The sequence below is a fragment of the Tachypleus tridentatus genome, chromosome 13 (assembly GCF_004210375.1).
Source record: "Tachypleus tridentatus isolate NWPU-2018 chromosome 13, ASM421037v1, whole genome shotgun sequence".
Taxonomy (NCBI): domain Eukaryota; kingdom Metazoa; phylum Arthropoda; class Merostomata; order Xiphosura; family Limulidae; genus Tachypleus; species Tachypleus tridentatus.
The window spans coordinates 106,198,683-106,222,293 of record NC_134837.1 but is presented as its reverse complement, the minus strand read 5'-3'; the positions used below and the strand labels follow the sequence as shown (position 1 = coordinate 106,222,293).

The 23,611-nt window shown below is 34.2% G+C and overlaps 1 protein-coding gene across 1 annotated transcript in view; it reads left to right on the top strand.

Annotated features, from left to right (window-relative positions):
* Positions 1-10,052: 10,052 nt before the first annotated feature.
* The window catches only part of LOC143237855 (protein SSUH2 homolog), an 83,780-nt gene continuing 70,221 nt past the window's right edge, over positions 10,053-23,611 (top strand). The window contains exons 1-2 of the mRNA XM_076477537.1: positions 10,053-10,284; positions 10,751-11,019. Coding sequence (XP_076333652.1) covers positions 10,268-10,284; positions 10,751-11,019 — 286 coding nt within the window. The 5' untranslated portion in view covers positions 10,053-10,267. The remainder of the gene's footprint in view (positions 10,285-10,750; positions 11,020-23,611) is intronic.

Here is a 23,611-nt window from a genome sequence, read left to right as displayed (position 1 = left end):
GCATTGTGTAGATTGTTTTCTTTCTAAAGTGGGGCCCGGCATGGCCTAGCGCGTAAGGCGTGCGACTCGTAATCCGAGGGTCGCGCGTTCGCGCCCGCGTCGCGCTAAACATGCTCGCCCTCCCAGCCGTGGGGGTGTATAATGTGACGGTCAATCCCACTATTCGTTGGTAAAGAGTAGCCCAAGAGTTGGCGGTGGGTGGTGATGACTAGCTGCCTTCCCTCTAGTCTTACACTGCTAAATTAGGGACGGCTAGCATAGATAGCCCTCAAGTAGCTTTGTGCGAAATTTCCAAACAAACAAACAAACTTTCCAAAGTCAGATTGAGTTTCTCAACATGAAAGTGTCAATACCTAAAATGTATGAAACAACAGTCTTTTGAACAAATACACTGTCAGAAACAAAGAAAAATATGTAACCAAAACAAAAACAAGTGTTTGTAGTGAATATGTAACACTGGTAAGATATAGAAAGAATGTAAAATATAAATTTTATTGGCTTTTTCTTCCGTTAAACGTGAAAACTCCCCCTCTTCCCTGTAAGCTAAAAGATTTGTTTATGGAATTTCTCGCAAAATTCCACGAGGGCTATCTGCGCCATCCGTTCCTAATTTAGATAAGTGGGTTTGATCGTAATATTTTAACGTCACGACGTTAAAGAGCGAGCATCTTGGTGTGATGGGGATTCAAACTCGCGACCCTTAGATTACGAGTCGAGTTTCCTAACCACCTGGCCATGCCGGGCGAAAGTAAAATAAAAAGAATGCTAAAGTAAAAAATAAAGTTAAGCTAAAACAAAGTTAAAGCAAGTTACTGAAAGAAACTTTAACTCGTAAGATCTGACATAACCCAATACCTACAAAATCCATATCAAAATATACGCGAAAGTGTAAGTCTAAAATCGCTACTTAATTAATGGGGAAAACCTATCTTTTAATACAAAAATGCAATAACATGAAAACCAAAGTTGTTCACGCGTCGCACCTTGTTCGCATGACCATAAACCACTTACTCTTAATCATTATGATCTTGAAGATATTAGCCATAAAATACTTAAAATACTACATGAAAATTTCAAGCTTTCCACCTTAATATGGGTTATGGCCAATCCCAAACCTTTGTAACATTTCTAGGGTTAATCAAGATGCTGTCTCTTCTTACTAAATTAATTAGAAATTCTAATATCCCACTTAATATGACTTAACTTTAAGCCTGATGTTGTTTTCCACTGCAAAACGATGGATACCTTCCTTACAACAAACTCCAACATTTGGCTAAGCATTACGACATCATTCACATCGACCATGGATGACTCCTTAGCCAACACCATGAAGGATATTAGAGAGCCTTGGTTATCCATTTTAAATTCTGTGTACCAGCTTCAGATTTCAAGTTGGCATAAAAAAATCTATAAAATATGCAAATCAAAAACTGAAATAAAGTAAAATTAAATTTAAACATAATGATAATAAGTAATTCAGATACAAATGTTTCTAATGGCTTTATAATAATAGCAGTAATTAGAAAAACTGGGAAACTACATTTATATGAATGCTTCTGTCATATACTTTATTAATTAAGGTGCAATGACGTGTACTAATAGTAAATTTAAGTTAAGCACTTCTAGTTACCTTTTCCTAATTCTGTTTCCTAAATAAATGAGCATCCTCTGGCACACATGCTATCACCGATACTGTATTTCTTGCATTGTAATTCTTCAAGCACAAACTACATTAGCATCTTGAAAGTGGAAAGATCATTACGTGTGCTGAATGGCATTATTTATAATTCAAACAAACCATATCGAGAACTAAACGCAGTTCTGACCCTGTTCTAGTCACTTAGATTGGTTTGGCAGTATCAATAGGTCAAATCTAAAGTGCTAAACTATTGTGCATTTTCCAATTAATACAAATATTTGTCTCTTTATTGGAATGGAAAGACAGAGTGAGTGTCATAGAATTCACCTGGCGAAAGTCAACACAGAACCTGCTATGCCATTTCCTTCTTCTTGATAATCGCCACCAGTAAATGACTATATACTTGTTGAAGGCTGTGTAATGATTGCTTCATTGAAGTTACATGACATGTTTCTATGTGGAAGAACTTTATTGTAGTTCTGCCAAATCAGTGTTACAGTTAAATAAATGTGTAAGCAGATTGAGTCAACAAGTCACCGAAACTTGAACTCATTTTAAATTACTTTGAGTCTAGATTTCTGTTGCAATATGTTTGCTTATGGACACGTTGCAACAAAAGTGACACTAGTGTTACCAACTGTATTAATTTCTTTTTGTTTGTTTACCATTATAACAACCATTTCAGAAGGAAACTGGATTGCTGATCATTCCTAATTGAAGATAAATACTGGGAGTTCATCCCAAAATGCACGAGCCACTTGATATGCTAATGTGATTACTTTTCAGACAGAAAAAGTGTATTTTCTAAATCAACCAGTCTGTTACATAATACCAATGCACTTGACCCTGTCCACAGTAGTAAGCCATAGAACACCACTTGAGTAAGCACAGGTACTATAATTATCTCTATAAGACACACTCACTGTTCCTCGGTTGGTTCTGACTGTCAAAGGATGGCTTTACCATCAAACTCAACTCACCAGTTGTGCAGATGAATTTTGCAGAGAGATTCTGTAGATGTCCATCCTGATAATGCCAATACCTTAACCGAGATCTGAAACAATTGCTTTATATTACGGCTCATGTGTTCTAGATGTTTTTCTCCAATCACGTTTAGTGTGCTAATATTTACCAGAATGAAATGAGAGTCCACTGTCCAGAGTGGTCATTTCATTCAAAGTTACTAATACACTGCATCATTCATCAAGGTTCTTGTCTCCCCCATGACAACCTAAAACTTCATTACTTTATATATATATTTTCATAGACACATACCAAGCATACCACAGCCCTGAAAAAGCTGACTTGACAGCCATACCCTTTGGTACAAACTACCTCCTGTGCTTCCTTAATTAAGGCAGCAACTGGACCTGATTCAAACCTGCTAATTTTCTGAAGCTAAAGCAACCGAAGCAACAGCATACTATTGACCCAAAAGGACACAAAAGGTATAATTATGTTCAATTCGATTGTACTATTCCCTTAATTAATTACTAGAAATAAATATATTATGTAAAACTGTTCTTCAATAGACTTGGTGTACTGGCTTGAATGATATTAGATTTCGAGTCAACAAAATATCAGTTTATTTTTTGCTTACTTAAAACTTAACTTTTTTCAGTATCAACTTTTGATAAAAAATTTTAAAAAATACTTATATTTTCGTTATTACAGTAACGCATGATGTTTTAACTATTCTGTCAAAGTACACGAGATATATCATATTGATTCTATTCTTTTCTACAAGTAACACCAGTAGAGCTCTGTTAATTTTCTTACGATTTAAAATATGATTACACTTAGTCATTGTTATCTTATTTCGTTTTAATTCCTACAAATGTAGAGTAACTCATGTGAAAATGCTTAATGAATAATCAACAAAAAATTTAGATTATATAACATTGAACTCTATGAGAAGTCAATCAATAACCATTAAAATATCAGATTAGTTACCTACAAGAAACTCTTTATTTCTTTTTGAATTTCGCGCAAAGCTACACGAGGGCTATCTGTGCTAGCCGTCCCTAATTTAGCAGTGTAGGTCTAGAGGGAAGGCAGCTAGTCATCACCACGCACCGCCAACTCTGAGGCTATTCTTTTACCAACAAATAGTAGGATTAACCGTTACATTATAACGCCCTTGCGGCTGAAAGGACAAGCATGTTTGGTGTGACGGGGATTCGAATCCACGGCCCTCAGATTAAGAGTCGAGTGCATTAACCATCTGGTCATGCCAAGCCTGGTAAGGATATTAGTCAACCTTATTCATTATGACAAAAAGGCAAGATATCCGCTTATTTCCGCCTTAAAATGATTCTTAAAACTTAAACCACTTTTAAATTTGTTAATGTATTAGACCTACGTTTATAAATCTCTATAATAACAATATTACTACTCACATGTAATCAATCCACTTACTTGTAATTGCATAAAGTCTCACGTTTATTTCAACTCTCAACTAACTTTTTTATTTTTATCTCATTTTTCAACTAACTTGAGGCATCATGAAACGTTGTCCGCTCTTCCCCCTTTCAATGGCTCAGTGGTAAATTTGCGTGCTTACAACACCAGGGATTGGGTTTCGATGTCTGTGGTGGATTAAGTACAAACGGTCCACAGTGTAGATTTTTGCTCAACAGCAAACCGTAATTTACGCTTGTTCTAGATATCTACAGGGTTAACATGAGCTTAACATCACATTACATTATTACAATCCATCAAATCCTTATAGTTAACGTATAAAGTAAAACATTAAAAATGTGTAGTTTACAACATCATATTAAACACAATCGAAATGCATAACAATTATCAAAATTTTAAGGACTACAAAAATCTGTTATTAGCAAGAGCTCCAAATACAAAATAATGAGCATTGCATTTGATTTTATCAGATTAAATTCTATTTTTCAGTTTTTGGTATTCCCGAATATAACCAATTTCCATACAAGCATAAAATAGATCCATTAATAACAGTCTTCAAAAATTTCCCACACCTGACGTAAGACTAATGGTTCTATAATTATTGGGATAACTTCTATCACCTCCCTTCAAGACAGGAGTGACAAGATACTATATGAAACATACAAAAGGAAAAGTAAAACTTAGTTTGAGTCATAAAAAAATCCTTTAATATTGACTAAATACACAAATACAACTAAACCCTGAACAGCTATACACATAATAGAAATAAAATTACAGCATTTTAAGATTGCTGTTGTTTTAAATTAAGCACAAAGCTTCACAATGAACTATCTGTGCTCTACGCACGACGGGTATCGAAATCCGGTTTTTAGCGTTGTAAGTCCGCAGACATATCGCTGAGCCACTGGGTTCCCGTTTCTAAGAGCTCAAAGAAAGAAACTTTACGTCTATGATAAACAATAATTTCTTTCAAAAATGTAAATACAGGGAAAATATACCTCTTATCTTTAACCTCTGAAAATAAATTTTACACGCGAATAAAAAAACTAATCTTCTCGTACAAGTGCAGATTGAAAGAATGTGCGTACACATATACATACTAAAAGAAAACAAGAAAAACCCTTCATGCAAATATATATATATATATATACATACACATACAAAAGGCTTCAAATACCTGCTTTTACACACTCTCTAACGTGTATGAAAGAATGGGAGTATTTCATTATATAATAAAATGGACGTACATATACATAAAACTTCAACTTAGAACATAAAGTGAGCCTGGCATGGCCTAGCGCGTTAAGGCGTGCGCTTCGTAATCTGAGGGTCGCGGGTTCGCGCCCGAGTCGCGCCAAACATGCTCGCCCTCCCAGCCGTGGGGGCGTTATAATGTGACGGTCAATCCCACTTTTCGTTGGTAAAAGAGTAGCCCAAGAGTTGGCGGTGGGTGGTGATGACTAGCTACCTTCCCTCTAGTCTTACACTGCTAAATTAGGGACGGCTAGCCCTCGAGTAGCTTTGTGCGAAATTCCAAAACAAACAAAGAACATAAAGTACACATTTTATGTTACTACAAATTCTTCAGTAAAATCTGGATAGCTTGGTAGTAATGGTAGCATAATGCAAGATCCGTCAAACCTGATTCATTTATATTTCCTGGCCCGGCATGGCCAGGTGGTTAAGGCACTCGACTCGTAATCCAAGAGTCGTGGGTTCGAATCCCTGTCACACCAAACGCGCTCGCCCTATCAGCCGTGGGGGCATTATAATGTGATGGTCAATCCCATATTCAATGACAAAAAGTAGCCCAAGAGATGGCGGTGGGTGGTGATGACTAGCTGCCTTCCCTCTGGTCTTACACTACTTAATTAGGGACGGCTAGCGCAGATAGCCTTCGTGTAGCTTTGCGCGATATTCAAAAACAAACATAGTTCAGACCTCAGTAAATAAATAACAACTGATAAAACTCTTATGAATTATATTTTTTTGACTGAAAGTCTTTTTACCGGGATTAAAATTCATCCTGTTTCTATTGTAGTTTAATACACATTCAGTGAAACTTGGATTCCCTACTAGATTGTAGATTCGGCATAATCTTCAGATTAACAAATGAAAAAAAATCATACTCTGCAGTCTTCTCGCCATTCAGCCAGATTGTGAAAGTGATTTTCTAATAGAATTGGACGACATTTTGCATTAATAAATTCATTTAACCTTAGCTTGAAAAGCAAGGATTGCAACACTCATTCAATCACATGATCACCCTAACTGTTAATACTTCAGTGATAATTCTATAATCCTTTACGTACATTGTATCTCAGCGCCACTCAATACTACTTGGGAAATTAATAAATGCCACTTCCTTGCAGTCATGATAATAAAGATCAATAAGTGTTCTAACTGTCACAAAACATAACCCAAACATTCTATCAGACATCACTACATGATAGTTTAGAAATTAAAGAACATTATATATTTTCAATCACTGGTTGTCCAAACTAATAATTGTCTTAGCTTTTGATGCTCAGCACTACCCATATCAATTGTGAGGCTACAGTAGTATCTTAATCACTGCCCATTTTTAGTAGCCACCTATATTCCCAGTGACTCCTCATCTAACTCATCATAAATCATCAGGTAAATCTTTTCATTGTTTTCTCCTTTATCATGTAGGTTAACATGACAGAGGAAGACATCTTTATTCTCCTCTGATTAACTGGTTTCCTCAAGAGAGACTCCTAATCCAGCTGGTGCATCACTTTGTTGGCCATGTATGGTGTTTGGATTCTACTTATTGGCACGCTACATGTGCATTTGCGCATCTAACTTTTCAAGATATCACGTATGGATCAATCCAGTCAGATTAAAGTTTCTGTCATGCAGAGTACATCTATCACAGCCACACCTAATCAATGCATTGTAGCTTCCATTCTTTCACCATCCAATAATAGCACTTCTTTTGATGTGCGACTTTTCCAAGATTTTGTCGGGCAGATTCATGGTGCCAATTACTGTTGACCTGAACCACCATGCATTGTGCACGCTTTTGAGAGTACTAATGGTCTTCCCCTTGTAAAAGAGGAACGTACATCATTGCGTACACATATTGTTTGAAAGTGTTCCTCCAGTAGTGATTATATTTGGTTATAGATAGTCATATTGCGTTTCTGTAACAAGACATGTTATGAGATTGTTGTTTTCATTTATACTAGTATCATTTGGAATTTTATCATGCTCAGTCAGTTTATTCGAAATAACAGCACTTGCTTCATGGTAATTACTGACGTTGGACCCTAAATGGAAAGCGTTGGGCTCATCTTCACTTTAATTTTCAAACTCTACAACGAAAGGTTTGCTTTCTTTTACTTTTAGCATATTTTTTCTGTTGCTTGAATTTCTTCTCTGGTAAACCAGATTTATACTTATATTGTTGAGCTTGTTTGTTTGTTTTAAGTGAAGCACAAAGCTACACAATGGGCTATCTGTGTTCTGCCCGTAACGGGTATCGAAACCTGGTTTATAGAGTTGTAAGTCTATAAACATACCGCTGTGCCACTGGGGAGCTATACTGTTGATACATTCCTCAGTTAGAAAGGGATTTAAGACTAAAAAAGGAAAATATCTTTAACATCTTCACGTCATCAATATACATTCAAATAAAAAACTGAATTCTAGATTTATATATTCAGAGACAGTATTCATAAAAATTTTGCAAGTGAACATTGGTAATAATTATAACTAAGATTCAAACATCTCACTCTTTGATGATAAAAATAATAATAAAATTGCTTCACGAAAGAATAATACAATATAGGTATGAAAATATTCACCTCTCTCTGTGTATATATATATATATATACATTTCTTACTGTCGTGTTTTTCATATACAATAAACCACTCTATTCGAAATGTGAGAAACATATTATTGAGAAGGAAATCCTTTTATGTGCGGCTCAATCAGCTTCTACTTTCTAAGGCTTGCTGTTGATAGCAAAATTGGATGAAACTTTGTATTTATCTTCCCATGGACCTAACGAGCCTCTGTACCAAATTTCGTTAAGAACCATTTTGAAAACCGTAAAAGTAAAACTGAATATCTGTATGTATCACCCTTATGGATCTAATGGACCTCCATACCAACACTGGTGAACGTCTGTTCACAACCATCAAAGAACTGACATGGAAATACAACAGACAGTATTGTTATATTTATATAGAGAGTAGCTGGAATACCCGTCTCCTGGACGGAAGTTATGTAATTTTGTGATTAGCGAAAAGTTATCTGTGAGTATGAAAAATTGATTCCCCTATGTGTAATTGTAAAAAAGTGTGAAAACTCCCAGAAAAATTGCAGAACACGAAACACGAAAATGCAAGTTTGCATGTGTCTTCTCATAGACCCAATAAACTTTCATGGCAGTTTTATTGAAGATCCTTAAACATGGGCGAAACAGTGGTAAAAGACGCCCGGAAAACCCACAAAATGCAAAAATAAATATTTGTGTGTATCTCCCTATAGACACAATGAACCTCATACCAAATTCGGTGAAGATCTATTTACAGGAGGCGAAGTGATAGTAAACAGACCCAAAACGCACTTAAAAACCAAAATATATATATATATATATTTACCCCTCTCCGCGTGGACCTCTTGTTCTCCATACCAGTTTTAGTCAAAATCAATTCACACCTTGCGAAGTAGTTAAATGGAAACACAAAGACACTACTGTTATATTTATATAGACGCTTAATTGCTAAGCAATGAGATATAAGAGCCGTTATTGGAACGCGACATTTCGTAAACGTACAGGCTTTTCTACATACTAGAAGCTGTTAATCTAACTGATTTTTACCGTAATTATTCTTTAATAGGTTTGGTTTGGTTTTTGGAATTTCGCACAAAGCTACTCGAGGGCTATCTGTGCTAGCCGTCCCTAATTTAGCAGTGTAAGACTAGAGGGAAGCCAGCTAGTCATCACCACCCACCGCCATCTCTTGGGCTACTCTTTTACCAACGAATAATGGGATTGACCGCTAAATTATAACGCCCCCACGGCTGGGAGGGCGAGTGTGTTTGGCGTGACTCGGGCGCGAACCAGCGACCCTCAGATTACAAAGCGCACGCCTTAACGCGCTAGGCCATGCCAGGCCCTATTCTTTAATAAGCCATGAATTAATTTCATGAATTATTTTAATTTTGATTACCTCACAAAGGAATTAATCGACGTCTGATTGCTTTCACTTCAATTTCTACTTCTTTGTTGGTTCAGTTTCGGAAAAGTTATTTATTTCAATTAGGTATAAAATGTAAGGTTAGGACAGCGTATGGGATTGAGGTGGTATATATTACTTGCCTCGTCATTTATGAGTTAAGCATATAATAAAATACCATATGAAATACTAGTAAAATAGTAAAAATTAAGAATTTTCATGCATAAACGCTACATCAAAAGCTTTATAATGGGACTAACCAAGCATTATATCGTACAATTATTTTATACTAAAATCTTGTATTTTTTATTCTTTCTTTTTTCAATTAAAGAGTTTTCTTTTTTCGGGTCTTCACTTAAGAAGACCCCCGCTAGTACAGCGGTAAGTCTACGGATTTACAACGCTAAAATCAGGCGTTCGATTCCCCTCGGTGGGCTCAGCAGATAGTCGGATGTGGCTCTGCTATAAGAAAACACCCACACATTCACTTGAGAAATAATACTTTCTTTCGACTTATTATTTAAAAAAAATAGTAATCAAATTCTGTTCATCAAGTCCCATTTTGTCTAAATAAATAAAAATCAACTCGAGTTATACGTCAAAAAATAAAATTGAGTAATATTTTTATATTTCAAACAGAGATCACTAACAACAATCTTCAACAAGAAAGATTTGTCTTTGTTGAATTTTAAGTCTATAGGTGACGCTTAAGTAGTGCTCCGATAAGAAGTAAATTTTGATAGAACAAATTTGATTGGTCTAACAGTGATTTGACCTCAAGTTTGTTATAAACAATGATTGAACTTTTGAGCTACATGTTTAACTGGTGGTGTAACGTGTAATACTTAAGCTATAATAATATTTAAGCTAGAAATGTGAATTTTTTAAAGACGTAATTCTTACCCGAAATATGTTGTAAAGTCATTGATTTCGAAAAGTTTAAAACATTTGTTCAAGTTTCTTTCTCAAGCACAAATTACTCAATACTTCAGAATGAGACCTGTACATGAGTAAGTGGAAAAAAAAATAGTATTGACAAATAATCCTTAGTTAATCTAACTTCTAAGAAAGAAGAAAAATAACTTATTTAATTTACAATGAATTTTAAATTTTATAATTATAAGAATATTGTGATATAGCTATTTTGTACATAATTTATTATATGACTAGAATTTTGCTCAAACTTTTAAATGCTAAAGTTTTAGATGCAATATGGACTTAGATAATAATTATAAAAAAACATAATATATCTTCAATAATAATATAAACTTTAAGTTACAGTTCAATAATTCAAAAATACAGATAGCATTAAAATATTTCCTGAATTTGTTGTATTCACTATTTTTCTATTCAGAAAGTTAAGTATAACTTACAAGGCAGTAAATGTGTAGACAGTGTTAAATCAGTAATTAATAACTTATACAGAAATAATTGTTTTAAGCATTTTTAATACATAAAAATTGTTATATATTTCAGATCGGATCGTATTTCAGACCAGTCTGAAGTAACACCATCAGCTCCACTACTTCATGACTTTGATGATCACTGGAGTAGGCATAATAATTTTATCCATAGCCATTCACAAAGTAACAGTACTGTTCTAACAAACTCATCTTCCTATGGTCTAACAGTAAATCTACCACAAGAAGACAGTTGTTCCAGACAAAAATATCTATTATCCAAACATTGCGATGTAGATAATAAACAGGGTACTCCTGAAGTGAAACCAAAATCTTCAGAACTAGGTGAGTCAATTGTATCTTCAAACTGTACTTTAACTAGGGTCTGAAATACGTGTTCATATTTAAAATAATCATTATAATTTTTGCATTAAGATCCTTTAGTATAATAACAAAAAAAGTAACTTATAATTTGAGTAACTTTTTTGTTTTTGAGGTTGACTAGTGTTAGCTGACTGTTTAAAATAAAAACATTTTTTGAGGGTTAAATACAAGAAATAATTGGCTATAAACTTATATGTGTCTACTTGCTTTTATTATTTTCAATATTAGATAATAAGAATTCATTAAATTTAACTGAGTAATTTTTTTTTACCAATAATGATAGTGATATTCATAATTAATCATTTGTTTCCCATACAAAAATGTTATTGATATCACCTGCATAACAAGTTTAATTTAGAAACAGAAGAAACTGGAATAAAAAATAAACAGTAGTCAAGAATTAGACTTCTGCAAAGTTTACATGTTAACAGAGGTGTTTAAAGTCTTGTGTATGCAAAAGGTCTTGTTCTGTGTTTAGCAGTTCAAACAAATGTTGCAAGTGTCTGAAAATGAATAATAATTGTATTGTGCACAGAATGTTCCAGCATAAGCCATCTTAATCTGAAACATGATAACCTATAAGTTAGTTTTCTGTAACAGAATAATTATGACATCTCAGCAAAAGATGTGTATTCTTATGATTAAAAATGAAATAGAAGGTATCTTAAATGAAGAAATTGTTAAAATCAGCTAATGTTTTACAAATAAAAAACTGAAATATTTGACTCATAATAAGTGTTGTATTTTTCCTATATTTTCTTGTATAAGATTTTAGGGTATTTATGTTTTAAGTTAATGTTTCTCTACAATGGATTTTTAGTTTGTTTTCACAAAACAAAATATATAGTCAGTTGTGAGAATATTTATAAAGAAATTAAAATATATAGTAACATTGCATGGGTACAAGATAGGAAGGAGGAATTTCAATGGTTGCTTTATAGTTAGTGATTGACAGACACACAACCTTAATCTCACTGAGTAATGGATAAACCTGTTTGGTGTTTTATAATGTTTAAATGTAAATAACATTTGAAGTCTTTATTGTGGTTTTAAATAAATCCTAGTTTTTATGGGTACATTTTAGATTCAACTGTTAATATTCTGTTATAATTAAGTCGTATTCTTAGTGTATGAAGCATTCTATTTTATATCCTGTTGCCTTGGGGTAGAATTCTAACAGTTATGTTACTTTGTAGTTTATACCCCAGGAGAATTGTTTGCTTATTCTTTTTATAATACAAACAGTTTGTAGAAATTGCTTTTTGTGTAAAATGTGTTGAGGAGATATTATAAGGAGTACATGTATCCATTGAATTTGATGAATATAGTGAAGTATAATGTTTGAGTTTAGCTACATGAAGAGTTCACTCATGATTTGTCAAAGAAATTTTGGCTTTCAGCTAGTTAGACTAGTTCAAACGATAAAACACCCATAAACATACTTTTATCAGGCAGTAAAATTTTGCAAGTCTTATAATATATTTTCTTCCCTTTAGCAGTTATTTTCTCTTGGAAAATTGAAACATTTTTGAAAATATTTATAATTCTGCAACATTTTTTATTGTTAAAAAATAATTCATGTAGTTGCCTAAGGAAAATATACATTTGTTTATTTCCATTGAGAAAGTTTAGCCACAAAATTGAATGAGCAGGCTAGAAAGTTTTTTTCTATACTTTAATTAGTAAAAGAAATTGTTTCATATGTAACAAGCCCCAAGAACAGAGAGCTTTGTTGTTGTTTTCTCCCTGCCATTCAGTAATCTCCAGAAAAAGATACTCTATTTAGGTGTTAACTGTCAAGTGGTAAAGTAAAAATTCATTGATGTGTGTGTGTGGATGTTATGCACAAATGTAGTAGTACAGCTTTGTTTGACGTTTCTTATGCCAGCTTGCCAAGTATTGCATGTAGGTATGGGAAAGAGTTGTCACTAAGTGTGAAAAAGAAAAGTGCAGTGAAGTTTTTTTGTAATATGAGAGTTCTAGGTTTTTTTAGTTACAACTTAAAAACTGACAAAATGTTATAAATTTATAGGCCTAAGTTACGGAAACTGATTTTTTAAAATGTTCCTCGTAATTTATCCATTTCGGATTAGTAATCAAAGACGTGTAGAAATATAATTTCGGATCAATCTTTTGCCTTTCACAAGTATTAGAATAAGTTGGACTAGACGATGAGAAATAAAACAAATAATTGAAACACAATTTGTATATACTGTATAATTATTTAAAAGTTACGATTTAAACGCCAAAATATAAGCTTTTCGCGATTTTTTATCATAGCCCTAACTTCCGACGTTTAAATCGTAATTTTTAATATTTGCAGCTACACTCAACATTCATCCCAGGTGAGGAGCTCTAAAAGTCCAATTGTTCTCGCTGCTTAAATTAATGTATACTGCGCATGGCACACTGCTGTATGTTTACCATAATAGTTTGCCAAAAGGGAACACACATTTTTGTTTATTGCGCAGGACAGTCGTAGAAGAGAGACTGTGCGCACTTGTAGTTGTAGATATATAGGCAAACAAGAAATGCCCGTTTTGTTATTTATAATTGAAACAGCGTAAGGAATGCCATTATTTCATTTTGTAATAGGGTTTATATAGATTGACGTCGTCAATGCTGGAGGACAGAGAAACGAGATCGACTTAGGCAGTGCCGATCGACGCACTACATTGAATTTATTTTTTATGTGCTATGTAATTATCGTGTAATAATACAAATATGTTTTATTTTACATACACATATATTTCACACAAAATAAGTGTTTTTAGCTTTCTTTGTTTAGTTTTTATGAGGATTCAAAGTTCGCGTCCTGTTAATGCAAAATTGTGCTTCACACAGTGAATTTGCTATACAAGTATTGGTTAAAGCCCACAACTTCATTTGAGTAGTCCAACATTTGGCAGTGTATTTTGTTGATTATCTGTCTTCCATCTGGTGTATCACCTCAAAATATGGACGGCTAACGTCGATAGTCTTTGTATAGTTTTGCACGAAAATCCAATACACACTCACGAAACAAATTTCGTTCATTCGCAGATATATGTGTAATTGAACTTTGCACAGCAAACATTTTTCTATGTATATTACAAGTGTTTCAAATATTACATGGTTTTCTTAAAAGTGAAACGTGTGGTCTGAAATTTCTAACACGTTTGTCGTTCAGCCATATAATTTCACATCGTAAACTAACGTATGAATATCATCCCTTGTAGAATAACTCTGAAGGCTTTTATAATACTAAAAAACCGTTTCGATATTCGTATTGGGCACAACATAGACGACTCATTGCGTTACTTTGTGCTTAACAACAAACAAACAGGCCGAATTAGTATCCACAATATTGTAAGGTGTAATTGAAACTTGTATTTAATTTTTTTCAATTCTATATTAGTTACCCCTTCAGAAATTATAATTGAAACATTTCTTAAAGCAATGAAAAAGAATCTAATAAAATTACACAATTCCATGGCGGGTCGGAAGTTTTTTTTTTTTTTGACTGTGGGTGGGGTGTGAAGAATCCGTTCTTGATCAGATGTCAAAGTTAATTTTAAGAATCTGTGAATGAAAGCAAGGAAGAATAAATAGCTTCAACCTTACCATGTCTGCCATAATCAATGCCAACGAAGCCTTTTGCCTAAAACCATTAAGTGAGATATCCAATTCGCTGAAATATTTAACCGTATAATTGCAACCCATTTTTACTTTTTAGGCCATTCACATTTGCTTAGGTAAAGGTTGTTCATATTAGTCGTGACTCAATGTTATTAGATCTATGCAGATTCCAGTCGATAACGCTAGGGTTATAACTGGAGTAAAAGTTACCGATGATGCTACAGTGTTCTAAAAATTACATCAAAAGACATATGTTGCTTAAATAACATACTGTTTATTGTTTCCCAGCGATTTAACATTGAAAGACTAAATGACATATCCGTGGGTCACAATTTGTAGTACACGTACACGTGATCATAATAACTATCAATCAACCTTCCTTATAAAAAAAAAAAAAAAAAAGATATATATTTTTAAAAATCTAAGGAAATAGAGAAGTAACTTTAATATTACAATATACATAACCCACGCACAACAAGGGACCATTTAGTTTTTCAAGTGGTAATAATAATGACAAGGGTAAAGAAGACAAAAGAAAATTACACAAACAGGTGAAAAAAACAACAACAAAACACATACAGTTTAGAAATGGTATAAATGATAAATACCTAAATAAACATTTTACTTTTTTTATTATCAGATACATACATGAACCGTATATGACAAAGAAAATTACATAAACAGATAAAGTAAAAACAATAGTCACCATATTTTTTAATAATGGTATAAAATGAGGCTTGGCGTAGCTGTTTTTCAATTCGTTTTTCAAAATACTTTTTGGCATGTTTTACCTGTTTGTTAATTTTCTTTGTGTTTTTTCCCTTGGGTGTTTCATTAACTTTTTTTTTTCATTTTCTTTTCTCATTGTCTATTTTGCCGTTGTCTTTATTACTTAGATCTGCCCTTACAGATTCCCCTCTTTAGCTCTCGTAAAGTGCTGGCGTCTACTGTTTCCCATGGCAACTAACTCCATAAGTCAGTCAAACCCTAGCTTGTCTTTATCAAACTTAACTATATGAATTAAACGTTATTTAACATACGTCAGTGGTGCATGTCGTTAGCAACCGGTTTCGTGGCATAAACTAGGGTACAACTGGGGAAGAGAAAAAATTGAAACTATTAAAATACAGTAAAATGTATTAATAACTTAAAAAAATAAAAATAATTGTAGGTAACTGTCAAAGCAACTAAAATTTAAAAGCTTAGCCTATATTCATGAAATTAAAGTTCTATTTAATATAGAAAATCGTTTAAAATCACGCCGTGTATAGTTTAATTTTTTAAAGGAGACATTACAATGTTGTATGTAAAAAATAATTATTCTCTTTCAGTACTAATCCAAAACGACAAAACACTGAAAAAGCAGCTCTTAAGTTACCAAAATTTTGTTTAATACATTTTTAAAGAAGAATAAGTAATGGATTATACATGAGATTTATGTACATATTATTATATATCAGCAACACGATATCTGCCATATCCACGATATTTATGTATCGTCATAAATATTCCTAACGAAAAATTTCAAGAAATATCGTTTAAGTACACATATAATGGAGTATATCTTCCCTAAATACACTTGAAAAGTATTACATTACGAAACCGGTTGCTTTTATATATATTTATGCGAGTTATCAGTTTGTCTTCTTGACGTTACTAGTTTGTTTCAGGGACTGGCTGAACCAGTGTCGATTACATTTGGTAGATACCCCAAATATCGAAATTGTTTAATTAAATGGTTAAGAAGATAGCGTAGAAAACTTTGTTTGTTGTCGGTTTTCTGCAGGCTTGCACAGAGAATGATACACGTGACAGCATGACATCCGTAAGAAGTTAACGAAGTTAAATGCTTCGCGAACCATGGGTACACTTACAAGTAGTATATCATTAGACACTCCGAGACAAATTAAAATGAAATAATAATTTTTTTATGTTTCCATTAGTCATATACATATTTTGAGTAACTTAATATTTATTGTTTTTATATACACGTGTAGTTTAAAATGTATATGAAAGTTAGCTTGATAATGTTGGTCATTGTTTAGTGTGGCGTCTAGTTGTAAAATTCTGTTTGTGTTCTCACTTGTATTAAAGCTGCATATCGTTACTTCTGACCCATATATGTAGGTATAAGTAAATGAACAAAACAAATTCGAACAAAATTAAAGACGCTACGTAAATTAAAAGGCTTCCTAAGGTACATGCTATAATGCGAGATATAAAACGTACCCTAGGATTTGGAGGTGACTGTGGAAATAGGGCTATCGCGGTGGAGATACTCCATATGTCAGTCGTAACTTCCGTTCGTCAATCTGAAATGAAGAAATTCACTGAAAAAAACAAGTAAAATAATCAAAAGAAATACAGGCCAGGAGAGCGGGATGTTGGTGTTCAAGTCCACCGTGTGCTACATCAATATCACTCTTTACCATCTGCTGTCAGCTATGGGAGGGTGACTGCTCTTCAAAGTAAAAAAGAAAAACGAAATAAGGTACTGCCACCTGGAGTAAGTGGAAATCCTTTTAATTTATGCATTGCTTTTAATTTACTTTTGTTTGTTCTTTATTCTTTTCTGATAGAACTTGGTCCGTCGTTTTTGACGGGTTGTACGCGTGTTAAAGATAACAAAACCTAGACCACTTCATTCACAAGAAAAATATTCTGATTTGTACGTATGGTCGCCGTCACGACCTTGTACATTTTTCTTCGATACGAAACATTATTCACCGTGGAATTACACAGTATCAGTTAAAACAATCAGTAGCTGTTTTTTATTTATTTACTAAAGTTGATACACTAAACAGAAGAAAAGTTAAAAAACGATGTTCCACATATTTGGAAGAACACACGTTTCTTTACGAACCCTACATTAGTAAACGGTCGTTAACAGCACCCGTGTACAGTAATACACATTGTGTGCCTTCTGGAGATCTATGCGGAATTTTAACGCGAATTATCTGGATAATTGCGGACTGTGTATTAGTTCATTGTTTGGGGAAGTCGCCGAAGAGTGGATAAAAACAGTGATTGAAAATTTGGAATGTTCTATTACTTTCTAATAGGAGTTTTTTGCAGTTTCTTGAATTGCACATGTCACTTTCGTAGATGTCACTATAAATTGAAAGTAGTAAACAGGTATATACAAATATTTACAAAGTATAGAAGATAATATTCCATTTCATTATACGGCCCGGCACGGCCTGGTGGTTAAGGTACTCGACTCGTAATCTAAGGGTTTGCGGATTCGAATCCTCGTCATACTCTATCAATCCCACTGTTTGTTGGCAAAAGAGTAACTCAAGAGTTAGAGGTGGATGATGAGTAGTTGCCTTCCCTCCGGCTTGGTATGGCCAGGTGAGTTAAGGTGTTCGACTCGTAATCTGAGGGTCGTGGGTTCGAATCCCCATCGCACCAAACATGATCGCCCTTTCAGTCGTGGGGACGTTATAATGTTGCGGTCAATCCCACTTTTCGTTGGTAAAAGAGTAGCCCAAGAGTTGGCGGTAGGTGGTGATTACTAACTGCCTTCCGTCTGGTCTTACATTGCTAAATTAGGGACGGCTAGCGCTGATAGCCCTCGAATAACTTTGCGCGAAATTCAAAAAGCAAAAACAAAACCTTTCTTCCAGTCTTTACACTGCTAAGTTAGGGACGGTTAGTGCATATGGCTCTCGTAACGTTATGCGAAATTAAAAACAAACAAAGAAACCATTTTAGCGCGCACCAACAAAGAAAAAGCAGAAGCCTTCAGACAACAACTACAGAACACTTTCAAAACACGTAACGACCCAGACATGAACAACTGTTTTTACAATAGAGTAAACAATCGTGTAACAAATAACCCAGAATTATACAAACTATATTTTTCAGTCAATATCAACAACAATAACAAAATAACACAAATAATTAAAATAATATATTGCTCACCAAAAAAATCACACTAATAGGACTCAAACAAGCAGTAACGAACTCAAAAAACAAATCACCAGAAAATGACGGTATACAAGCAATTCTCATGAAAAAAAGTACTCTAAAATTATTTGACCATCTATTAGCAATCTTTAATTAATCATTTTCCTCTGGTTACCTCCAAGTTTTTTGGAAGCAAGCAAATATACTAATGTTCCACAGAGAAGGAAAGCCAGCCAATAAACCAAACAGTTATCGACCAATCAGCCTGACCAGCTGTGTAGGCAATATTTTTGAACGAATGATAAGCAATAGACTCTCTACATTTTTGGATATAACATCAAAATTACCTGAGGAACAAAACGGATTCAGAAAATTTAGACAAACGACAGATCATTTAGTTAGGTTAACTGAAACAATAATAAATAGCTTTAATAAAAAAGAATGCGCTGTTGCTTGCTTCCACGACATTGAGAAGGTATTCGACACTGTATGGCGTAATAGTCTCCGGCTCCGTATGAATGAAATGGGACTATCGCGTGGAAGTATTCGCTGGCTCTCTAACTTTTTGGAAAACAGACAATGTAGAGTAAACGTAGAGGGAACTTTCTCGGAGTTCTTCTCTCCAGAAGCCAGCGTCCCTCAAGGAGGGATGGTTAACCCTATTCTCTTCATCATGAATGTGAACAATATGCCACTTTAAGATCCAAATCATGGATACTCGTCACAGTTCACTGATGATGCAGCAATCTGGAAAAGTGCCTCGACACCAGCAATAGCAGCTACAAATATACAACCGCAATTAAACAGAATATGTGAATACTGCCAAAAATATAGAATTAAAATAAACACAGCAAAAACCCAATTAGTGATATTTTCAACAAAACTTCAAAAAGTACAACCACAAATTTTCATGAATGGAGCACTTCTTCAGACTGCCACATCTGCAAAATTTCTAGGATTAACATATGATTCTGAACTTACATGGACAAACCATGTAACTAATATAAAAACTAAAATTTGGCGAAGAACAAACTATGCTAGGAGTCTAACTGGTAAAAACAGTGAAGCAACACCTGAAAACGTTCTCAAAATATACAAAATATATATAAGACCTGTAATAGACTGTGCAGCTCCAGCATGGATTAATGTAAGCAAAGAACAATTGAAAACTAAACTATAGTCATTACAAAATACACTACTTACGACAGCATATCGAGTACCTAGAACCATCTCTTCAAAGTTTATGCATAAATATTCAAATACACAAACAATAGCAGATAGACTTCTACATAGTACAATAAAATATTTTGATAAAAATTGGAGAAAAAATGAACTATTATGCGAACTCAACAGATACTGCATATATGATGAAGAGAATCCTAAGCACATCTCCCCGATTAATTTATACATTAGATCATTAAGATAAAATATTAAATAATTAAAAAAAAAAAGGCCCGGCATGGCCAAACGCGTTAAGGCGTGCGACTCGTAATCCGAGGGTCGCGGGTTCGCATCCCCGTCGCGCCAAACATGCTCGCCCTTTCAGCCGTGGGAGCGTTATAATATGGCGGTCAATCCCACTATTCGTTAGTAAAAGAGTAGCCCAAGAGTTGGCGGTGGGTGGTAATGACTAGCTGCCTTCCCTCTAGTCTTACACTGCTAAATTAGGGACGGCTAGCACAGATAGCCTTCGAATAGCTTTGTGCGAAATTCAAAAAACAAACAAATCAAAAATAAATAAATAGAAACTAATATATATATAATAATAATTAATTAATAAAATAAAAACAGGCCACCTATGAGCTAGACATTAGTGAAGGAACTGATGGTGCAAAATACATGGACATTGCCCTGATAGGGGCCCGAGTAAATGTGGGTTACTCTGGCAATCATGTATTAATTATTAATATACTAAGCAGTTCACACCAACAAGGAAAAGAAAGGAGGAAGAGGTCAAGTGCACCTGCCCATCCTGGGTATATACACATATATACCCAAACAACGAGAGAGAGAGAGAGAGTGATCATTTGACATTTATACTTCACCATTGCTACATGAAGTCAGAATACTTAGATTGGTTCTAATTGAGAAAAACTAAATTATTTGGGTTTTTAGACTAGAAAGCAAATGGTTGAAAAACAAGAATGACAAAAATGGACAGTTGTCCTAACCGATAGTCCGTTGCACCAATAACTGACAGAAGAGTGAATACGACATTATTGACATTAAAAGCATGTGGTCTACGAAAACGTGTATCAAGACTGGAGGTGATAAATGTTAGTTAATTCAACCAGTACAATGTGGGTCTTCATTACCATAATGCGTTTAAAGTTGACTTTTTTGGTTTGAAAGTTGATCACTACATGTACAATAAAGATACAATTTGGGACATTTTTTTTTAAATAAGGCCACTTGGGAAGAAAAAAAATTCAGCAACCGAATTGAAGATTTCTCACCTTACGAATGAAAACTTTCAAGCGGTGCCACTTTATTTGACCTTTGGTTGAAATACTTTGTTTATTGTCCCCCGCTGATACAGCGGTAAGTCTACGGATTTGCAACACTAAAATCAGGGGTTCGATTCCCCTTGGTGGACTCAGCAGATAGCCCGGTGTGGCTTTGCTATAAGAAAAACAAACAAAAAACCTCGTTTATTTTCGAAAGTGGTTCAGTTCAAAATGTATAGAGTGATAGCGAAAGCATTCGATCTTGTAACTGAAGTGAATAATCAATTTTTTAGTAAAGAACCTTGACGAAGGTCACACAACACCACATACGACAGTCACCATTTTTATTATTAACTCGTCGAAGTAAAAAAGAAAACGGAAAAAAGTTTGTGATTTTAATATATTTTAATGTATTTTTTTCATGTCATTTATTGATAACTTCAACCATTTCAAATTTAAAGAAGCTTCAAAGTGCATTATATAATCGGTAAAACATTAATATCAGTACAGTAATATTAATATATGTTTGCAATTTTGTTTGTATTTGTCTGTTTTTGGAAAGTGTTGACAATAAAAAAAAATGGAATTTTGAAATACATTTTTCAAACGTGCGAGCCTTGATGTAAGCTTAATGTCATATATAAAATGTTAAAAGTAGTTATCTTTATACAAGTTCAGATAATCACTATATTTCAAATTTTATACATCAATTCCAGTATACTAGTTTGAATTTCGCGCAAACCTATACAAGGACTATCTGCGCTAGCCGTCCCTAATTTAGCAATGTAAGACTAGAGGGAATGCAGCTAGTCATCACCACCACCCACCGCCAACTCTTGGGTTACTTTTTTACCAACGAACAGTGGGATTGATCGTTACATTATAACGTCCCCACGGCTGAAAGTAAGAGGAATGTAACTTCCAGACATTTCTGAACACAATCATGTCACTAGAGGAAGTAGCTACAAAGTCAAAATTAGTTCTTTAACAACATCATCCGTTAGAAAACTGAAAGATATCCAAGCGAGACATAGCCCTCAGCCAGCACAATAAATAAAGTCATTATGGCACAAGTCAGATTCGCGTGGTTGTCAAAGTTAATAAATACACTAGAAAAGTGACTATATGTGAACAATTTTGGTAAACTATACACTTTACCTTTATGAGCTAAAAAGGAATGGAGAATATGACACTTCCAGATAGCAAAACAGTAAGTGACGTGATGGTAACAAACTGTCATCTTGAAAACGTTGACTTCTGCCTTGACAACCCTTTTGACAAAATTATCATGACACATTCCAGTAACTTAAATACACGCTATAAACAAAGACCGGAAGAAAAACACGAGGCCACAAAATAATAACGCCCGGCATGGTTAAGTGGGTTAACGCGTTCAACTCGTAATCCAAAGGTCGCGGGTTCGAATCCCCGTCGCACTAAACATGCTCTTTCTTTCAGCCGTGGGGGCGTTATAATGTGACGGCCAGTTCTACTATTCGTTGGTAAAAGAGTAGCCAAAGAGTTGGCGGTGGGTGGTGATGATTAGCTGCCTTCCCTCTATTCTTACACTGCTAAATTAGGGACGGCTAGCGCAGATAGCTCTTGAGTACCTTTGCGCGAAATTCAAAACAAGCAAACAAAATAATAGCTAATGAAAGTTAGGAAGAACTGATGACAAATCTACAAAAAGAAAAAGAATTAACAATGCAATTAAAAGTTTCAGCAAACGTCCAGAAGTCTGAAAGTGAACAAGAATAAAAACAAACAAGATGAAGCAGCCGAGTTAATTTAGAAGGCAACGAAAGTTCCCAATCTCTCAAACTAATCCAATGAAAGGACAGCTGCTGAAGTTAAAAAGAGAAAAAAGCAAACTGAAATCTAAGCGAAAGACATTTCTCGAAGAATAAATGCAACTGACAGAAATGTTGCACTGTACCCTAATGTTGAAAAAAAAAAATGTAAACTTGCAGTTACTGGGTGACCTTTTTAAACATGTCAGTTGTATTGTTACATTATTTTGTATTCCCGATATCGTGTTTTGCATTTTGTTACTTTCTAGAAAAAGGCTTACACATTTTATAACAGTATCTGTATCTCCCTTTCCAGTGATGCAGTGGAATGTTTGCGGACTTACAACGCTAGAAGCCGGGTTTCGATATATGTGAAGAGGGGAGGGACCACAGATAGCCTATTGTATAGCTTTTTTCTTAACTTTAAAAAATAACAAACAAACTATTATTTATATATTCAGTGTCTTTTCTAAGTGTATTACTAAATTATGTTGCATTTCTCGATATCGTGTTTTTCGTTTTTTTAATGTTTAGAAAAATTAATCCTTCTGTTACTTACTTAGATATTTCGACTATCCGCTGTTTTGACTTACTCAGTAGTAGGTGTAACAAAAGTTTCCCCAACCTAAATCACTATTGGGTTCTTTATCAAAGTGTTGTTGTTGTTTTTCTGAGCATCTAGCGGTAATTCGTACCCTAATGTGGTTTTAACAACTGATTAATGATAAGAGGTTCGCATGCATGTGAGTTAGACTTGCTAATTTACAGGGGTTATTGCTAGGTGAT